Genomic DNA, 13,564 nt, shown 5'->3' with positions numbered 1-13,564 from the left:
AAGATAATGAAACAGCAACAGGAGAAATCAAGATGAGTGCATGTAAACAAGCAATTCACAAACAAACATTTTGTCAAGTTGTCCAGGTTATATGTCAGAAGGCTAACTTACCTCAATAAGTTTCACATCAACATGGTCTCCTACATTAACAACCTGAAAATAAGGTATCAAAACAATTAGTTCTTAGTGAACATGACACATAGTAGGACGAAGACTTTAGGTATACAATATATTGTTCTTACATCTTCAGCCTTTGCCAACCAAGTTGAACTAAGCTCACTGATATGACATAGACCCTATCGAAGTTTAAAAGAGAACTTATTACACATAGCAGTAAGTAGTTCATAAAGGTAAGAGAAAAGAGAGCCTCTAACACAAAAATATTGAATATGCATATTTTTCATCATAGTAGAATGACAGAAAATTAAATTCATTCTTTAAAAGTTGACATTACTTCATTTCAATTGTTTGTATTCATGAATAAAACACTTTGGCATGTTGAGAATATCAAGCACCCATATTCAATGAAGTACCAAAATATATAAAAAATGTATAAGCTTGTAGCAGAAGACAATACATCTAATAAGGTGCTAGTAAACCTGCACAAAGGCTTAAAAGTTTAAACAAACCTCCCGTCCTGGTGCAATTTCAACAAAAGCTCCATAAGGTGCTATTGACTTGATTTCACAGTTCCTGAGAAGTTCAATTAGAAGGAAAATGTGGGTGTCAGCTTTTGACCAAAAACACTAAAATGATATCATGCATAAGAAAACACAAAATCCCCTCACTGACATAACCGTAATCAACAAAATTGAAGCAATGTGCTAGACATAAATCCCTCAAATACAGTTGAAAAGTCTCTCTTAAGGAATGAAAGCCAATTCCATTCAACTCCTAATCAACTTCTAGGTTATCTGTTATAGTGACTGCATAAAATTAAATTTAATAAAACATGAATCGTTTGGATGGAAAAAGGGGACAACGGATGAAGATGGAAAATTGGTTAAAACCAAAAAATGCTACTGCTACAATGTGACAACCATGTCAAACAACTCCAGGTCTCTAGAATGGAAGATAGGCACATCTCCACTACACCAGCCACAAAAGTTTGTGCTTGCACAAGCATGGGCCTACAATAGCAAGCATGGCACACAGGTGTACAATGACAAGCTGGAACTTATAGCATGCTTGGAAGGGGGCTTGCTGATTCCTAATGCAAAGCTAGAATTAGATAAATGAACCATAAAAACATAATAATCATTTTTAGGATTATTATTTCTTCTTTCAATACCCCCCAATTGATTTAGTATTACATAAATCGAGTATCATTATGTTAAGAAACATGTCACAGCTAGTGGACTTGATGAAATCTTAGAGATGCATTTTATAATGGTTAAAGATATTATAATGCACATCTTGCACTGTAAAATAAAGAAAATCTGACAAATGATAAATCCTGTGTAACTACAGAAATAAAGGGATTAGCTGCTAGCATTTCATATGTTGTGTTAGAATTAATGGCTTTAGTTTAGACAATGATGGCAAAAGAAAAATTAAAAGATCATGCTGGACAAATTTAAAAGATATATAGATTCTAAAGAAAATCCTAAAAGAGATATTAGCATGATAAGATATAAGGTTGATGATAATATTTTTAATAAGTTAGGTTACTAAGAATTAAAAATATATATATTGAATTGCTAAGGCTAGGAAAAGAAAGTGCAAGAGTTTAGATAATATTAGATGGATTAAAGATAAAGTTCAAAAAATACAAAATTGAGAAATTATTTTATAAATTATTTAATGAATATTTCATATATAACTTAGCTTTAATGATAGATAATAATGGTATGATTCATAGATTTATTTATAAATTTAGAACTAATGATATAAAAGAAAAAAAACTTAAAATCATCAAAATAGGTAGGAGTGTGGGACCTGATGTTATCTTTTTGAGGTTTGTAAAAGTTTAGAAGATACAACTTATTAAATAAAATTCTAAAATTTAGAAAAATACAATGAATGGACAAAGAACTTTTGTGTCAATTTTTAAAAATAAGGATATCATACAAAACTATTCTAATTACAAAGGAACTAAAATTGTGATTCATACTATGTAAATTAAAAGTAGGATAACAATTAAATTAAAAATCTTCAAAAATCAATTTGATTTTATGCTTGGAATATCAATAATAGAAACTATTTATTTATCAAGATAATAAACCAAAAATATAATAAAGATTTTACATATGATTTTTATTGATTTAAAGAAGGCCTATAATAAAGTTCCTAGATTTCAAAAAAGAAAGATGTATCCACTAATTATATTAATGTCATAAATGAAATGTTGATAATGTAGTTGAGAGTTTGTTTAGTGAGCTTTCCATAACATAGGACTATAACAAGAATTCATATTAAGTTCTTACTTTTTTCACGTTGATTATAAATGAATTTACTTGTCGGATAGTCCTCCTTGGTGTATGTTATTTAAGTAATAATATTGCATTAGTTAATGAGAGTTTGAATGAAATTAATTTTGAACTTGAATTGTGGAGGCAATCCTTAGAATTTAAAGATTTCATATATGATATGTAATCTTAATAATACTAGAAATATATAACAAGATATAGTTAAGTTGGATAGATAAAAAGTTCCATTAAGTTTTAGGTATCTTATTATTCAATAATATAGAGAGACTGATGAATATAAAATGTGAGATTAGGAGACCTACAAATGTACAAATGTGTTAGGAGAAGTGATACGAGGAGAAATAGAGGAAGAATTAAAAAAACTTTAACAAAAACTATAAATAAAAATTTAAATACTCTTAATTTAACTATCTTAATAGTGACAAAACATCAATTTAGCTAACCTAATAGTTGAGACTTAACGGCTCTGTTGTTGTAGTTCATGATGTTATCATATCTTGCAAAAAAGAATGATGTTATCATAAGATCACAACATCAAATATGGATTATTAATGTCACAAGATACACATGGAAGAGTCATGAAGTAAATTCCATGATGGAATAATAATAAATAAACATAAGATAGTGTGTTTTTTAAGAAGCACCAAAGTGGCATAATCAATGTAAAACTGAGTATTAATATATGCCTAATAGAACAAATTAAATTTAAGCACGAAATGTGGTATCTTCTAACCAAGAATTTAAATATTGATCCACTAAAATGTCAGCCTGGTACAGTACAGTACCAGTGTAGTATGCCTACTGCCTGGTCTAACCAGAATAGACAATAAAAGATGTTACATGGACCAGTATCAGGCCCTGGCTGGACGTGTAAAAACCAGTTGTTATGTACCAATCAACATATCGTTACTTGCTTTCAGCTAGAACATGGTATGGATTGTTGCCATGGAAGTTAGTCCAGTCTCAAAAGTCTGTTATATCTAGGCATTTAATGTTCAAAATACCTAATATCATATAAAGCTTAAAAGACACTCCACCAATAACATCTGACCTGTAAATATCACCAACGGTTGGAACCATTGTCAAATTGGCTATTATAGCTTTCGATTTCTCTAAACTTGACAAGTCCTTTGCAGTAATTTTAATCTGCAAGATGCAGTCATATCAAGTGAATCTGCGAAAGCAGAATGAAGATTAAAGAACAAGTTCAGTCTGAATCCTTACTAGCCCATCATCTTGGGTATCAATAGCTTCAACTCCAGTCTCCTCGATGATGCTTTTAACCTTCTTCCCACCACTCCCAATAATTATATTGACTTTGTCAGGTTTAACCTGAAACATTATTTTCAATAAAGGGTATGTGACAGAGAATAATATATGCCACATGGTTCAAAACTGAGAATAGTACCCATGTATTACCTTCATAACATGAATCAATGGAGCATACTTAGAGAGTTGCTTTGATGGAGGGGGGGAGCTCTTCATCATTTCAGCTGAATGAATACAACAAAACAAGTCCACCTTAAAGTAACTATTAAGACAAAATGCACACTTAAAATTATAGCAAGTATACAAAATGGACAAAGAAACAAAATAGCAGCCAAGCTTACTATTAGCATTCTTTGCTAAATTGTCATAATAAATTTGTCGGTCATTCTTCCACTATTTAAGTACAATATAAATAACTAGAACACTTAGAGTTAAGAAATAGATCAATTTTCCATATGAATTACAACTAGAAACCATCATTTTGCAGATTTTTTTTTCAATTCACACTTTTGGGAGGAAAAATTAGTTCAAATATTAAATGTTAAAATTCCTAAAGGGGATGACCCAGTGAGGAGGCTCCCACTAATAGATGACATAGAGAGGACTAACATACACAGCTTTAAACATGCAAGCAAAGAGGTTATTTTTACAATTTAAACCATTGCCATCTAGATTCCAAAGGAGAAACCTTATTAGTGGCACCAAGATACACCCTCTAACATTTGGCTGAGATTGAGGATTATGTGAAAAGCTAGTATCTTAACTTCTTCAACAAAGCTGGCTTGCGGAACTGGACAATTCTTGTTGGTTGAAGTCAGATTTCTAAAGAAAACAATCCTTGCAAACAAAATCTAACTAAGAACTACACAAATATATGGTGTATACACACAATTTAACCTTTCTACCAGTATGGATTTCATTAGCCAGGGTACAATATTGACAAATTACAACTAGTCTCATGCTAAGGGATCCTATTATCCATGAGGGAGTCATAGTAGTAGTTTCAAACTTCTACTGATCAACAGCCAGCATGGTGATTCATAAAACCAACAAACCTTTCTCTTCTATTTGGTGGAGCATCATGTCAGACCAATACTGTATGGTTACATACTCCCTACTCAAACAGGTAGGAAGCTATCATGGATATTGTTCATCTGATCAACATGCCACAATTTCTACCAATATCATAAGACATACAAACAATATATGTTTCTAGGTTATGTAATGAGAAATAAAGCATGCATCAAGTTTTATGTTGGTAATTTGTTATTACCAAATTTTGTAATCTTAATCCCATGTCAATTTGAACTTGTATATATGATATTTTGATATATGCCGTGATCAACATTTTATATATGCTAACTTTATGGATTCTAAAAGTTTTACTCATGTTTTTCCATGATATGACAAATAATATGTCACACAAAGATATAAAAATAAAATAAAATAAAATCTGAAGTAAACTATGCATAAAAGAGGAAGGATCAATCAAATATTGAAAACAACTGATCCGATTGGTATTAACCATCACCAACATGTATGTCACACATGGTACGGGTGGGCATCAGTACCGTACGGTCTATTGACTGATACCAGTATTGCACTAGTATTTGAATCATTGCTTTGAATTATGAAAACCTTATGATGCCAGTGGTACCACAACAGATTTGTTAATGAAATTGTGAAAAAGATGCATACTTGTAATGTGTAATAATCATGGATAATATGAAATAAACTTTAACTTTACATATTATAGTTTGGTTATGGCAACAGCAAAACAGAACATTTGATAAGGAATGAAGTGCAGTATCATAACACAGAAAAGTGTGAATTAGAGGCTTACCTAAAACATGTTTCCGTCCATCTCTTGCTTGAACAAGTGCTTGTTGCATTACAGGCAAGGTAATCCCTCCAACCTACATAGCATAAGAAAAAAAAAAGAACTCAATAGTAACTACATGAAGACTCACTTTGGGTCTATTAAAAGTCCTAAAACTAGACTACTCCCAACTAGGCATAATACAGGATAGGTGTGTGAAGTAAAAAATAAGTTGTCAATTATGCTCTTAGGACAATCAACAACCTTGATATCCATTTGAAATGCAGTTATACCATTTTCATCACCCGCAACCTGCAAAGTTAGCTGACAGTTATCTTTCATTGGACGTAGAAAGATATTTAAATAAAGGACAACATAATGATTTGGATGAGATAAAAAGAAAAGAGAACCTTAAGATCCATATCTCCAGAAGCATCTTCAGATCCACTAATATCAGAGAGAATTAGTGGGGTCCCATCCCCTCCAAATTCTTTTGTATCCAAGACCATACCCATTGCTATCCCAGCAACAGAGTTCTTAATAGGAACTCCAGCATCTAAAAGTGCCAAGCAACCACCACAGACAGATGCCATACTGGTAATTATTTGAGAGAATCACAGGTTTCAGATACATTATAGAATCTTAACTAAAGTAATTGATTTTGACAAGAAGATTTAGAAATTACAAATCTAAACAGCTAGAGCTTCAATAAAAAAGTCAACAGTCTTCCATCCCAAAAAGATTCAAAAAATAAATTGACTTATCAGAAATCACCTCGACGAACCATTACTTTCAGTTATGGTGCTCTCAACACGAATGGTATAAGGAAACTCCTCATCAGAAGGCAAAATAGGTTCAAGTGCACGTTCTGCAAGCATCCCATGACCAATCTCCCTCCTACTGGGTGCTCCCATCCGCCGAACTTCACCAACACATGATGGTGGAAATGAATACTGCAATCATGATCCACAGACTGTCAAACAAAGGTTGAACTGAGATGTCAAGTGTGAAGTTCATACTATGAACTAATCTCATTTAGAACTGACAATACAAGTAAATTATTAAATGTAAACATTACTAATCTTATAATTATTCAACTTTGTTGGATTCATGCTTGTCCATTTTTTCATGATTAGATTCTGAGGCAAAAGGAGCACCGAGGTTCACCATGTAGAAATGAATCTCTTTTAAAAGTTAATACCATGAATATAAGTAATATAATATGCTGCCTAGAATCAATGAAAGGGAGCAGCACCTAGAACCCTTCTTGTGAACTTTGGCTTGGGAACTTGGCACACTATATATCCAGATATCGGAGAAGCACTTGGAAACACTAAAGGGGGAATCATTGTGACGCACATAATTTATAGAATGTTTATTCAGTCAGTTAAATATACACATCTTAACTGGGTTCTTTTTTTCTAAAAACAAAAAGAAAACTACATAAGACAAAGGCACAAGTATATATTTAGTTTTTCTGTGTTTCAAAGACCACCTTTTTCAATTGAGACCTATCATCTCTTCCAAAAAATCTTACACCGTCGACCAAGAGAACAAGGAAGCAGAGGAGCTTCACCCAAGATTCCACACAGCACATTGTGGACAACAGCTATCCACTGTCACAGTGACCAACCTATCCCCAGCCTCTCACAACAATGTTTATTTGTTTTTACTTTTCTCAATACAACCACTGATGTACCCGTAGGATATAGAATGCCATGCAGAACCAGTATATTTAAAAGCTAGCTGCTAGACAGCACATGTTGGACAATGATATAGAAGACAGGAGATGAAATGTTGCATGCAACTGATAGGTCCTTCTATAATCATTTCTCAAATAAGTGGTCTAAAATCATTACTCAACATTATTACAACAGCAACAACAAAACCGAATATCCCAATAACTTAGGGTTGGTAACATGGATCTTTTACTGACATTGAGATATGTAAAAAATCATATGTTTAATTAAGTTTAGAGTGCTTAAATCTTTCTTTATAGTTTCTATTAAAATTTTTTTAGGTCTTCCTTTGTCCCTCCCAATGTTTTTAAAAACACTAGGTGTCAAAAGGTGCCAAGGTCCCAAAATACCCAAGGCACTAGGCGCTCGCCTAGGCGCCCACCTGAGCGAAATGAGACACTCCTGAATATTATAATTAAAATAATAAGCGGCTAAATAGAAATATGCTAAACAAGTTTATGGAGACCTATGTTAGAATTAAATTGCTCCAAAAGTATATTGTTAACCAGGAATGTTTTGTTGCTCTAAGACATCATTAAGTAAAAGCAAAGGGAGTTTCATGTACAAATCAAAGTGCATATTGCCCATGGTGTTGTAGATACAACAAATATATTTAAACTACTCCAAACAAGTTGTTGCTCGTCCATTCGCAATTTAATTAACAAGAAAGTGGGGAAAGCAAAGAGCGAAGGATGAAACTATAGCTACGAACGGACGAAGCTGCTGCGGCGAACGAAGGTAGTAGACAACGTTGTCAACAGTGACGAATGGAGCTGCAGCATTGGATGGAGCATGAGAAGGTGCCAAATGAAGGCGATAGAAGAGGTTGTCGTCAACGACGGATAGAGCTACTACAGCAATAGACAAACTATAGCGGCAGATAAGGTTTAGGGTTTAGACGAGCTGTAATGGCGGACAAGTAGCAGCGGCGAATGAGATTGGACAAGGTTGCCGACGATGGCAGGTAGAGCGAACGAAGGCGACAGATGTAAGGTTTCATTTCACTTTTTGTTTTCTTTTAGTTAGTTCAATTGAACCAACTTCTAAGTCCAATTAAACCAAAGTTTGAACCAAACCAAATTTAGTTCGGGCGCTCACTTGAGGCACCCGACAAATGGGCTCAAGCGAGCACCCGAGTAGTGCTTCATTGAAGCGCTACGCTTAGGGGTTTTACAAGGTACTCGAGCCTTGCCTCGCTTGAGCGCCTTTTGAAAACACTGACCTCTCCTCGTACCGCTAACATTAATTATTTCACCTCTTCCGACCATCGCATCTGAAGGTAAACACATGCCAATACCATCTTAAACGATTGTCTCTCATCTTATCCTCTATCGAAGTGATACTTAGTTCTTCACAAATAAAAGTATTTCTTTTCTTATCTTTCCTAATAACTCCACACATCCATCTCAACATTACTCAGCATAATTAAACCCAAAAAACAATAGCACTTATTTTGCTTAAATAAGAACAATGGCCTACTAGCATACTTAATAATCAAAGTCACAAAACAGTTTCAGTTAAACCCATGGTTTGCCTTACCGATCCGTACTGTTGTACTAATCGACTATCGATATGGTACGTACCGAACTATACCGATGTACCAACACATGGTACGATGGAATGCACCGACAAACCGATATGAAATACCCATATCGGGTGGTACGTTGTGGTACGACAAACCTTGATTAAACCAACAAAAGAATTCATACTTCACCCAAATGTAAAAGAGATTTTAACTGCAATACTAGCATATGGAACATAAGACATACCTGAAGATAAAATCTCTTTAATTCTTCTGTATCCACAAGATTGTCTATCCTTTGTGCCATTTGTTTATCTCCAAGAGTAACCACCGCAAGTGACTAGAAATTCAGATAATATGATGTTAAGAGTTAAAATCATCTACCTTATGTGCATTCTATTGAAAATTTAAGAACATCTAAACATTAACTTTTCATAAAAATTATTTTTGCAATCACATTAACTTAGTTTTATCTTACAAATGAACATAAAAGTTCAATAATATTTTTTAATAAAGAGAGGGTCTGAACAAACAGATTCCATTAAGTTCTGTTAATCATTACTTATGGTAAAGAAGCTCTAGCATTAAAAAAACAAAAAAATAGAATGTATTATTACAATATACTCAAAGCTTTGAAAAAATTAATAAATCACGTATTTTTCAAGAAAGAAAAGAAACAAGAAAAAAGAAAACCAACATGCTAAGCTAACATTTGCGCTCACACAGTACATCACCAGGGTCCAACTTGAAATCAACAGTTACTAACTGGAAATTACATAGTAAAATAAGGCTTTCAATAGCATTTAGAACCAAAAAGCCAACTCGTTAGGATAGTATCACAAAAAGGCTTTCAATAGCTTATATAGCCAACTCGTTAGGGACAACAAGTGCAGATATCACCAGATGTCATATTACTGCAAAGAGCAAACCACAACTAGGCACTTCAGCGAACCTGTGTTTCTCCACGAGTGAACAGAGCACTTCCATGTGCTCTCGGAAGTAATCTACACTGTGAGTTAATTGGACGAATTTCTGAAGGGCTTCGACCGTCACTGCGTTTTCCACCCTGTGATAGTCAAATTTAGTACAAATTGGAACATAAAAGAAGACGACATCACAGTATGTGACATTCATGTTTAGCCTTTCTAGGTGCCTGCAGATGACAGGTACAAACAACTTGATTCCTCAATTAATCTTGCTATACTAGGTCACAGTATGACAATTTTGAAGGAAAGAAGTGGGGTCACATTAATTACATGGAGCCTGAGAAAAAGATATACCTAACAAGTATATTATAATGAGCATAATGAACACAAATTTGAAAGCATAATTAGGTCTGGGGAAACAAGACAACAATCTGGATTACAAGTGAAATGCCTTCACAAGGATAAAACCAGAACAGACCTAATCACAAACTTAAAATGCATATCTGGTAAAATAAAAGAATGCTATCACCAAAAGCATAATTATATAGTTAAAAGGACATTCACCAGCAAATTATTAGCCAAAACGCTTGTTGAACACAAATATTGCTTTCAAATCTATTGTCCAATTATGCATTCATCATTATGATAAACCTTTACCCAAAATGGTTATGCATTCTTAATAAGCAAATAGAATCAGTGGTTTACCAACCAAGCACAAAGAAAAATAATAGCCTTCAAAAATATTTGCTTCATTGTCTCCACCCTCTCAGATTTCAAAATATGGCTCATAATTTAGATTCCCAAATAATCTGCTCAGTTCTTAAATGTCTCTTCATTTTAAAATATTGGCATTTGAAATGGTTTTTAAATATTAGTCGAAACAACACAGTTTGCCAAGTTAATCTTGCTCCCAAATTTTCTATGATCCAATAAAGATACTACATTGACCTATTCAATCATTTTTACGATAATCTTTACTTCATTTATCCTAATTTTTCTTACAATTTTATAATCTTGATATTAATATCTTATCTTGAAGTTCCAAAAGCAATAATCTTTCAGATTTCATTGCATCACTGTATAGCTACTGCAACCACTAATATTGATCACCATTCATTAACATCGCCCTGATTTCCACTATTTCTCTCTTTATGGCTTTCAGTTACTTAAATTGAAAAGGCAGTCACTCCAATACCACTCTGGTCCCCAAACTTCAAAGGTATCCTAGTCTTATAAATGAGATATCATAATTACTAAGACTCCACCAAAAATAACAAAAGCTAACAGAAAGCCTGTTAAAAACCATAGATCCAGATTGGGCATCTGCCTCATCAACAAATGATAAACACAATATAATAGATGCAACAAGTTATTGTCCAATTATCATGTCCATCAAATCATGCACTTTTATGCATGGTATACAATTTCGAATGGTACCACCTGGTACGGGCGGTACATACCAATCCGACGGCATACCGGTACGCGGACTGCCCGGTACCAAACGGACCGTGCTACAGTAGAGGAAGAAATATTTAAAATCGTTCGGTACGCCCTGGTGTACCACTCGGTATGCCAGTATCGTACCGTACCGAGCCAACCTCGAAACACCGGTACGGTACGGTATTGCATATCTTGCTTTTATGCATGATCAATAGGTACCTTTGACAAGACTATGCATGCAAAATAAAGCAAAGCCAACAGCAATTATCATACAAGACTAATTGTACAGATCGTATGTCAACAAGCAATTTTGCTGTCTTATTCATAAACATTAAGAGAGGTAATTTGTCATTCACAAGGAATTCAATACAGCTAACTCTAGTTGCTATGGGTGCCTACCACCCAATCAATGTGATGCCGTCTCAGAGAGAGGCTCGGTGAAATAGACATGTCTATGAAGATGCGGACTGCCCTCACCTAGACAAAAAGACCCTATGAAACTTTATTGTTCCTTGGGATTGGCTTTGGGCCTTTCATTAGGTGGGAAAGTGAATGAAAGACACGGGACAGGAAGAGAAAGTCACAAAAGAGTGGTGTTTGAAGCAGTCTGAAAATAAGAATTAAAACTGTACAGTAATAGGAACATAACAGAATGCCAACATATGACAATCAATATACCTCCACAATACGCTTCCTGAGAAGCTTGGATGTGACTTCCTTGAAGACCAGCTTCACATCAACCTCAGAGAATAGCTAAATCATGACAAGGTAGTCTATGTCAATATGATCGGTTAACCAATTAAATTTATTTGAGATTGATAAAATCTACTATGAACTTGAAATCAAAATTGTAAATCAATAACATGGAATTAAATGATGGGAAAGAAATGTGCAACACAAGTATTGCTATGTAAATCAGTATGTGTTGGGTTGTGTGGCACTAAACAGGCACCAGCATTTGTTGTGCTAAGTTGTGCTGACAATGCTGACACATGGTTAGGCTAATTTTCAGCCTATGCCAGGCAGCCCAAGGTAGCCAACCAGCAAGAGATGATACCATAAGGCACCAGAAATAACCCAACATATTCTTTCTTCAATATGAGTCCTCAAAATAGGACAAATATTGAAGAAAACAACATGAAGCAAATTTTAGAAGGCCAACTTCAGTTCAAACTCGCACAATTTACCTACTAGCGCATGAATAAGAGGGATAACAAGCTGATAACATGTTCAAGATTTTGGTGTAATAAAAGAGGTTGAAAAAGACCAGAAACTATCAATTGTTAGTTAAAACACTATCCAGATTCCAGACTATACATTATGGATTTTGACCTTAAAGCAAATTATGTTTTGCATATGAAAGAAAATTGAAGTACTACTATCATATACGTTTCATGGACAAAAAGGCTACAAATATATTATAAGATTCAACAAAGTAAACCTCACAAAACATATATTATATAAGTTTCATGGGCAAAAAAGCTACTAATAAAGATATGATAAATTTTATGGACAAAAAGCTGCTGATAAATATATGATTGTCAGTAAGCAGTTTATAAGAATCAAATACCAAATAACCAGTATCAAATTGGAATGTTCAATTGCCAGTCAGAGTGTGCTGGTCCCCTAGTTTTTACTGGTGCAACAAGGAACTGGTAGTAAACCACCCGTAACCCTCTCAAAACCACAAACCTATCAGAATGATCCTATTTTGTGTATTTTAAGTTTTTAAGTGTGACCTGCCTGGCCCAAACTTTTAGGGACATGTTGGATAGCTACTTTATAACTTTGCAACCAATTTCCTACAGAAGTTGTCAATCTTAGACAGATCCACAAATTATAAGATTTATATTTGATTTTCAAAAATAAAAGTTAGATACACAAAATTCATATTTGATCCATGTGGATTTAGGCTACATCTTTGTGCATCTAGGTTAGTTCCATGTCTATGCTAGATCTATGCAAACCCAACCTAGATTTACGAGCCTTGAACCTTGTGGGAAGAATGAAGTTACTATTAATTTTCACAGATCAAGGGTAGATCCAAAGGATAAAGCCTTGATCCTCATCAAATCTACCCTAGGTCCACTAGGTTTAAAGTTTAATCTTTATATAGATTGAGCCCCAAATCCATTAAGGAAAAGGGCCTAAATACTAACCTACATTTATGTAATACCTGATTGCAATAAACCATAGGCTATTCGAAACTAAATGGAATGTGATTATATTAATGGATTAGGTTTGGATTTACCTAACTTTGGAGAAAATTCAATTCAGATCACCAGATTGACCTTTGTTGAAATTGAGCCTCCCCTTGAGAAATTGAGCCTCCCATTGAGGATTTGAGTGAGTTTGGGAAAAGAAATTGATGAGATTTGAAACGAATTGAGTGAGGGAATGTGATGATGAGAGGAAGGGGG

At 34.1% G+C, this 13,564-nt stretch overlaps 1 protein-coding gene across 1 annotated transcript in view; it reads right to left on the bottom strand.

Annotated features, from left to right (window-relative positions):
* Window positions 1-13,564, bottom strand: part of LOC135629582 (probable polyribonucleotide nucleotidyltransferase 1, chloroplastic) — a 63,450-nt gene that overhangs the window by 2,980 nt on the left and 46,906 nt on the right. The window contains exons 11-23 of the mRNA XM_065137142.1: window positions 11,823-11,897; window positions 9,731-9,844; window positions 9,026-9,118; window positions 6,292-6,470; window positions 5,928-6,111; window positions 5,782-5,829; window positions 5,542-5,614; window positions 3,849-3,922; window positions 3,654-3,761; window positions 3,481-3,575; window positions 630-693; window positions 243-296; window positions 112-153 (exon numbers count right to left, since the gene is read on the bottom strand). Coding sequence (XP_064993214.1) covers window positions 112-153; window positions 243-296; window positions 630-693; window positions 3,481-3,575; window positions 3,654-3,761; window positions 3,849-3,922; window positions 5,542-5,614; window positions 5,782-5,829; window positions 5,928-6,111; window positions 6,292-6,470; window positions 9,026-9,118; window positions 9,731-9,844; window positions 11,823-11,897 — 1,203 coding nt within the window. The remainder of the gene's footprint in view (window positions 1-111; window positions 154-242; window positions 297-629; window positions 694-3,480; window positions 3,576-3,653; window positions 3,762-3,848; window positions 3,923-5,541; window positions 5,615-5,781; window positions 5,830-5,927; window positions 6,112-6,291; window positions 6,471-9,025; window positions 9,119-9,730; window positions 9,845-11,822; window positions 11,898-13,564) is intronic.

This window comes from Musa acuminata, chromosome BXJ3-1 (assembly GCF_036884655.1).
Source record: "Musa acuminata AAA Group cultivar baxijiao chromosome BXJ3-1, Cavendish_Baxijiao_AAA, whole genome shotgun sequence".
NCBI classification, from domain to species: domain Eukaryota; kingdom Viridiplantae; phylum Streptophyta; class Magnoliopsida; order Zingiberales; family Musaceae; genus Musa; species Musa acuminata.
This window is presented reverse-complemented; position numbering and strand designations above follow the sequence as displayed.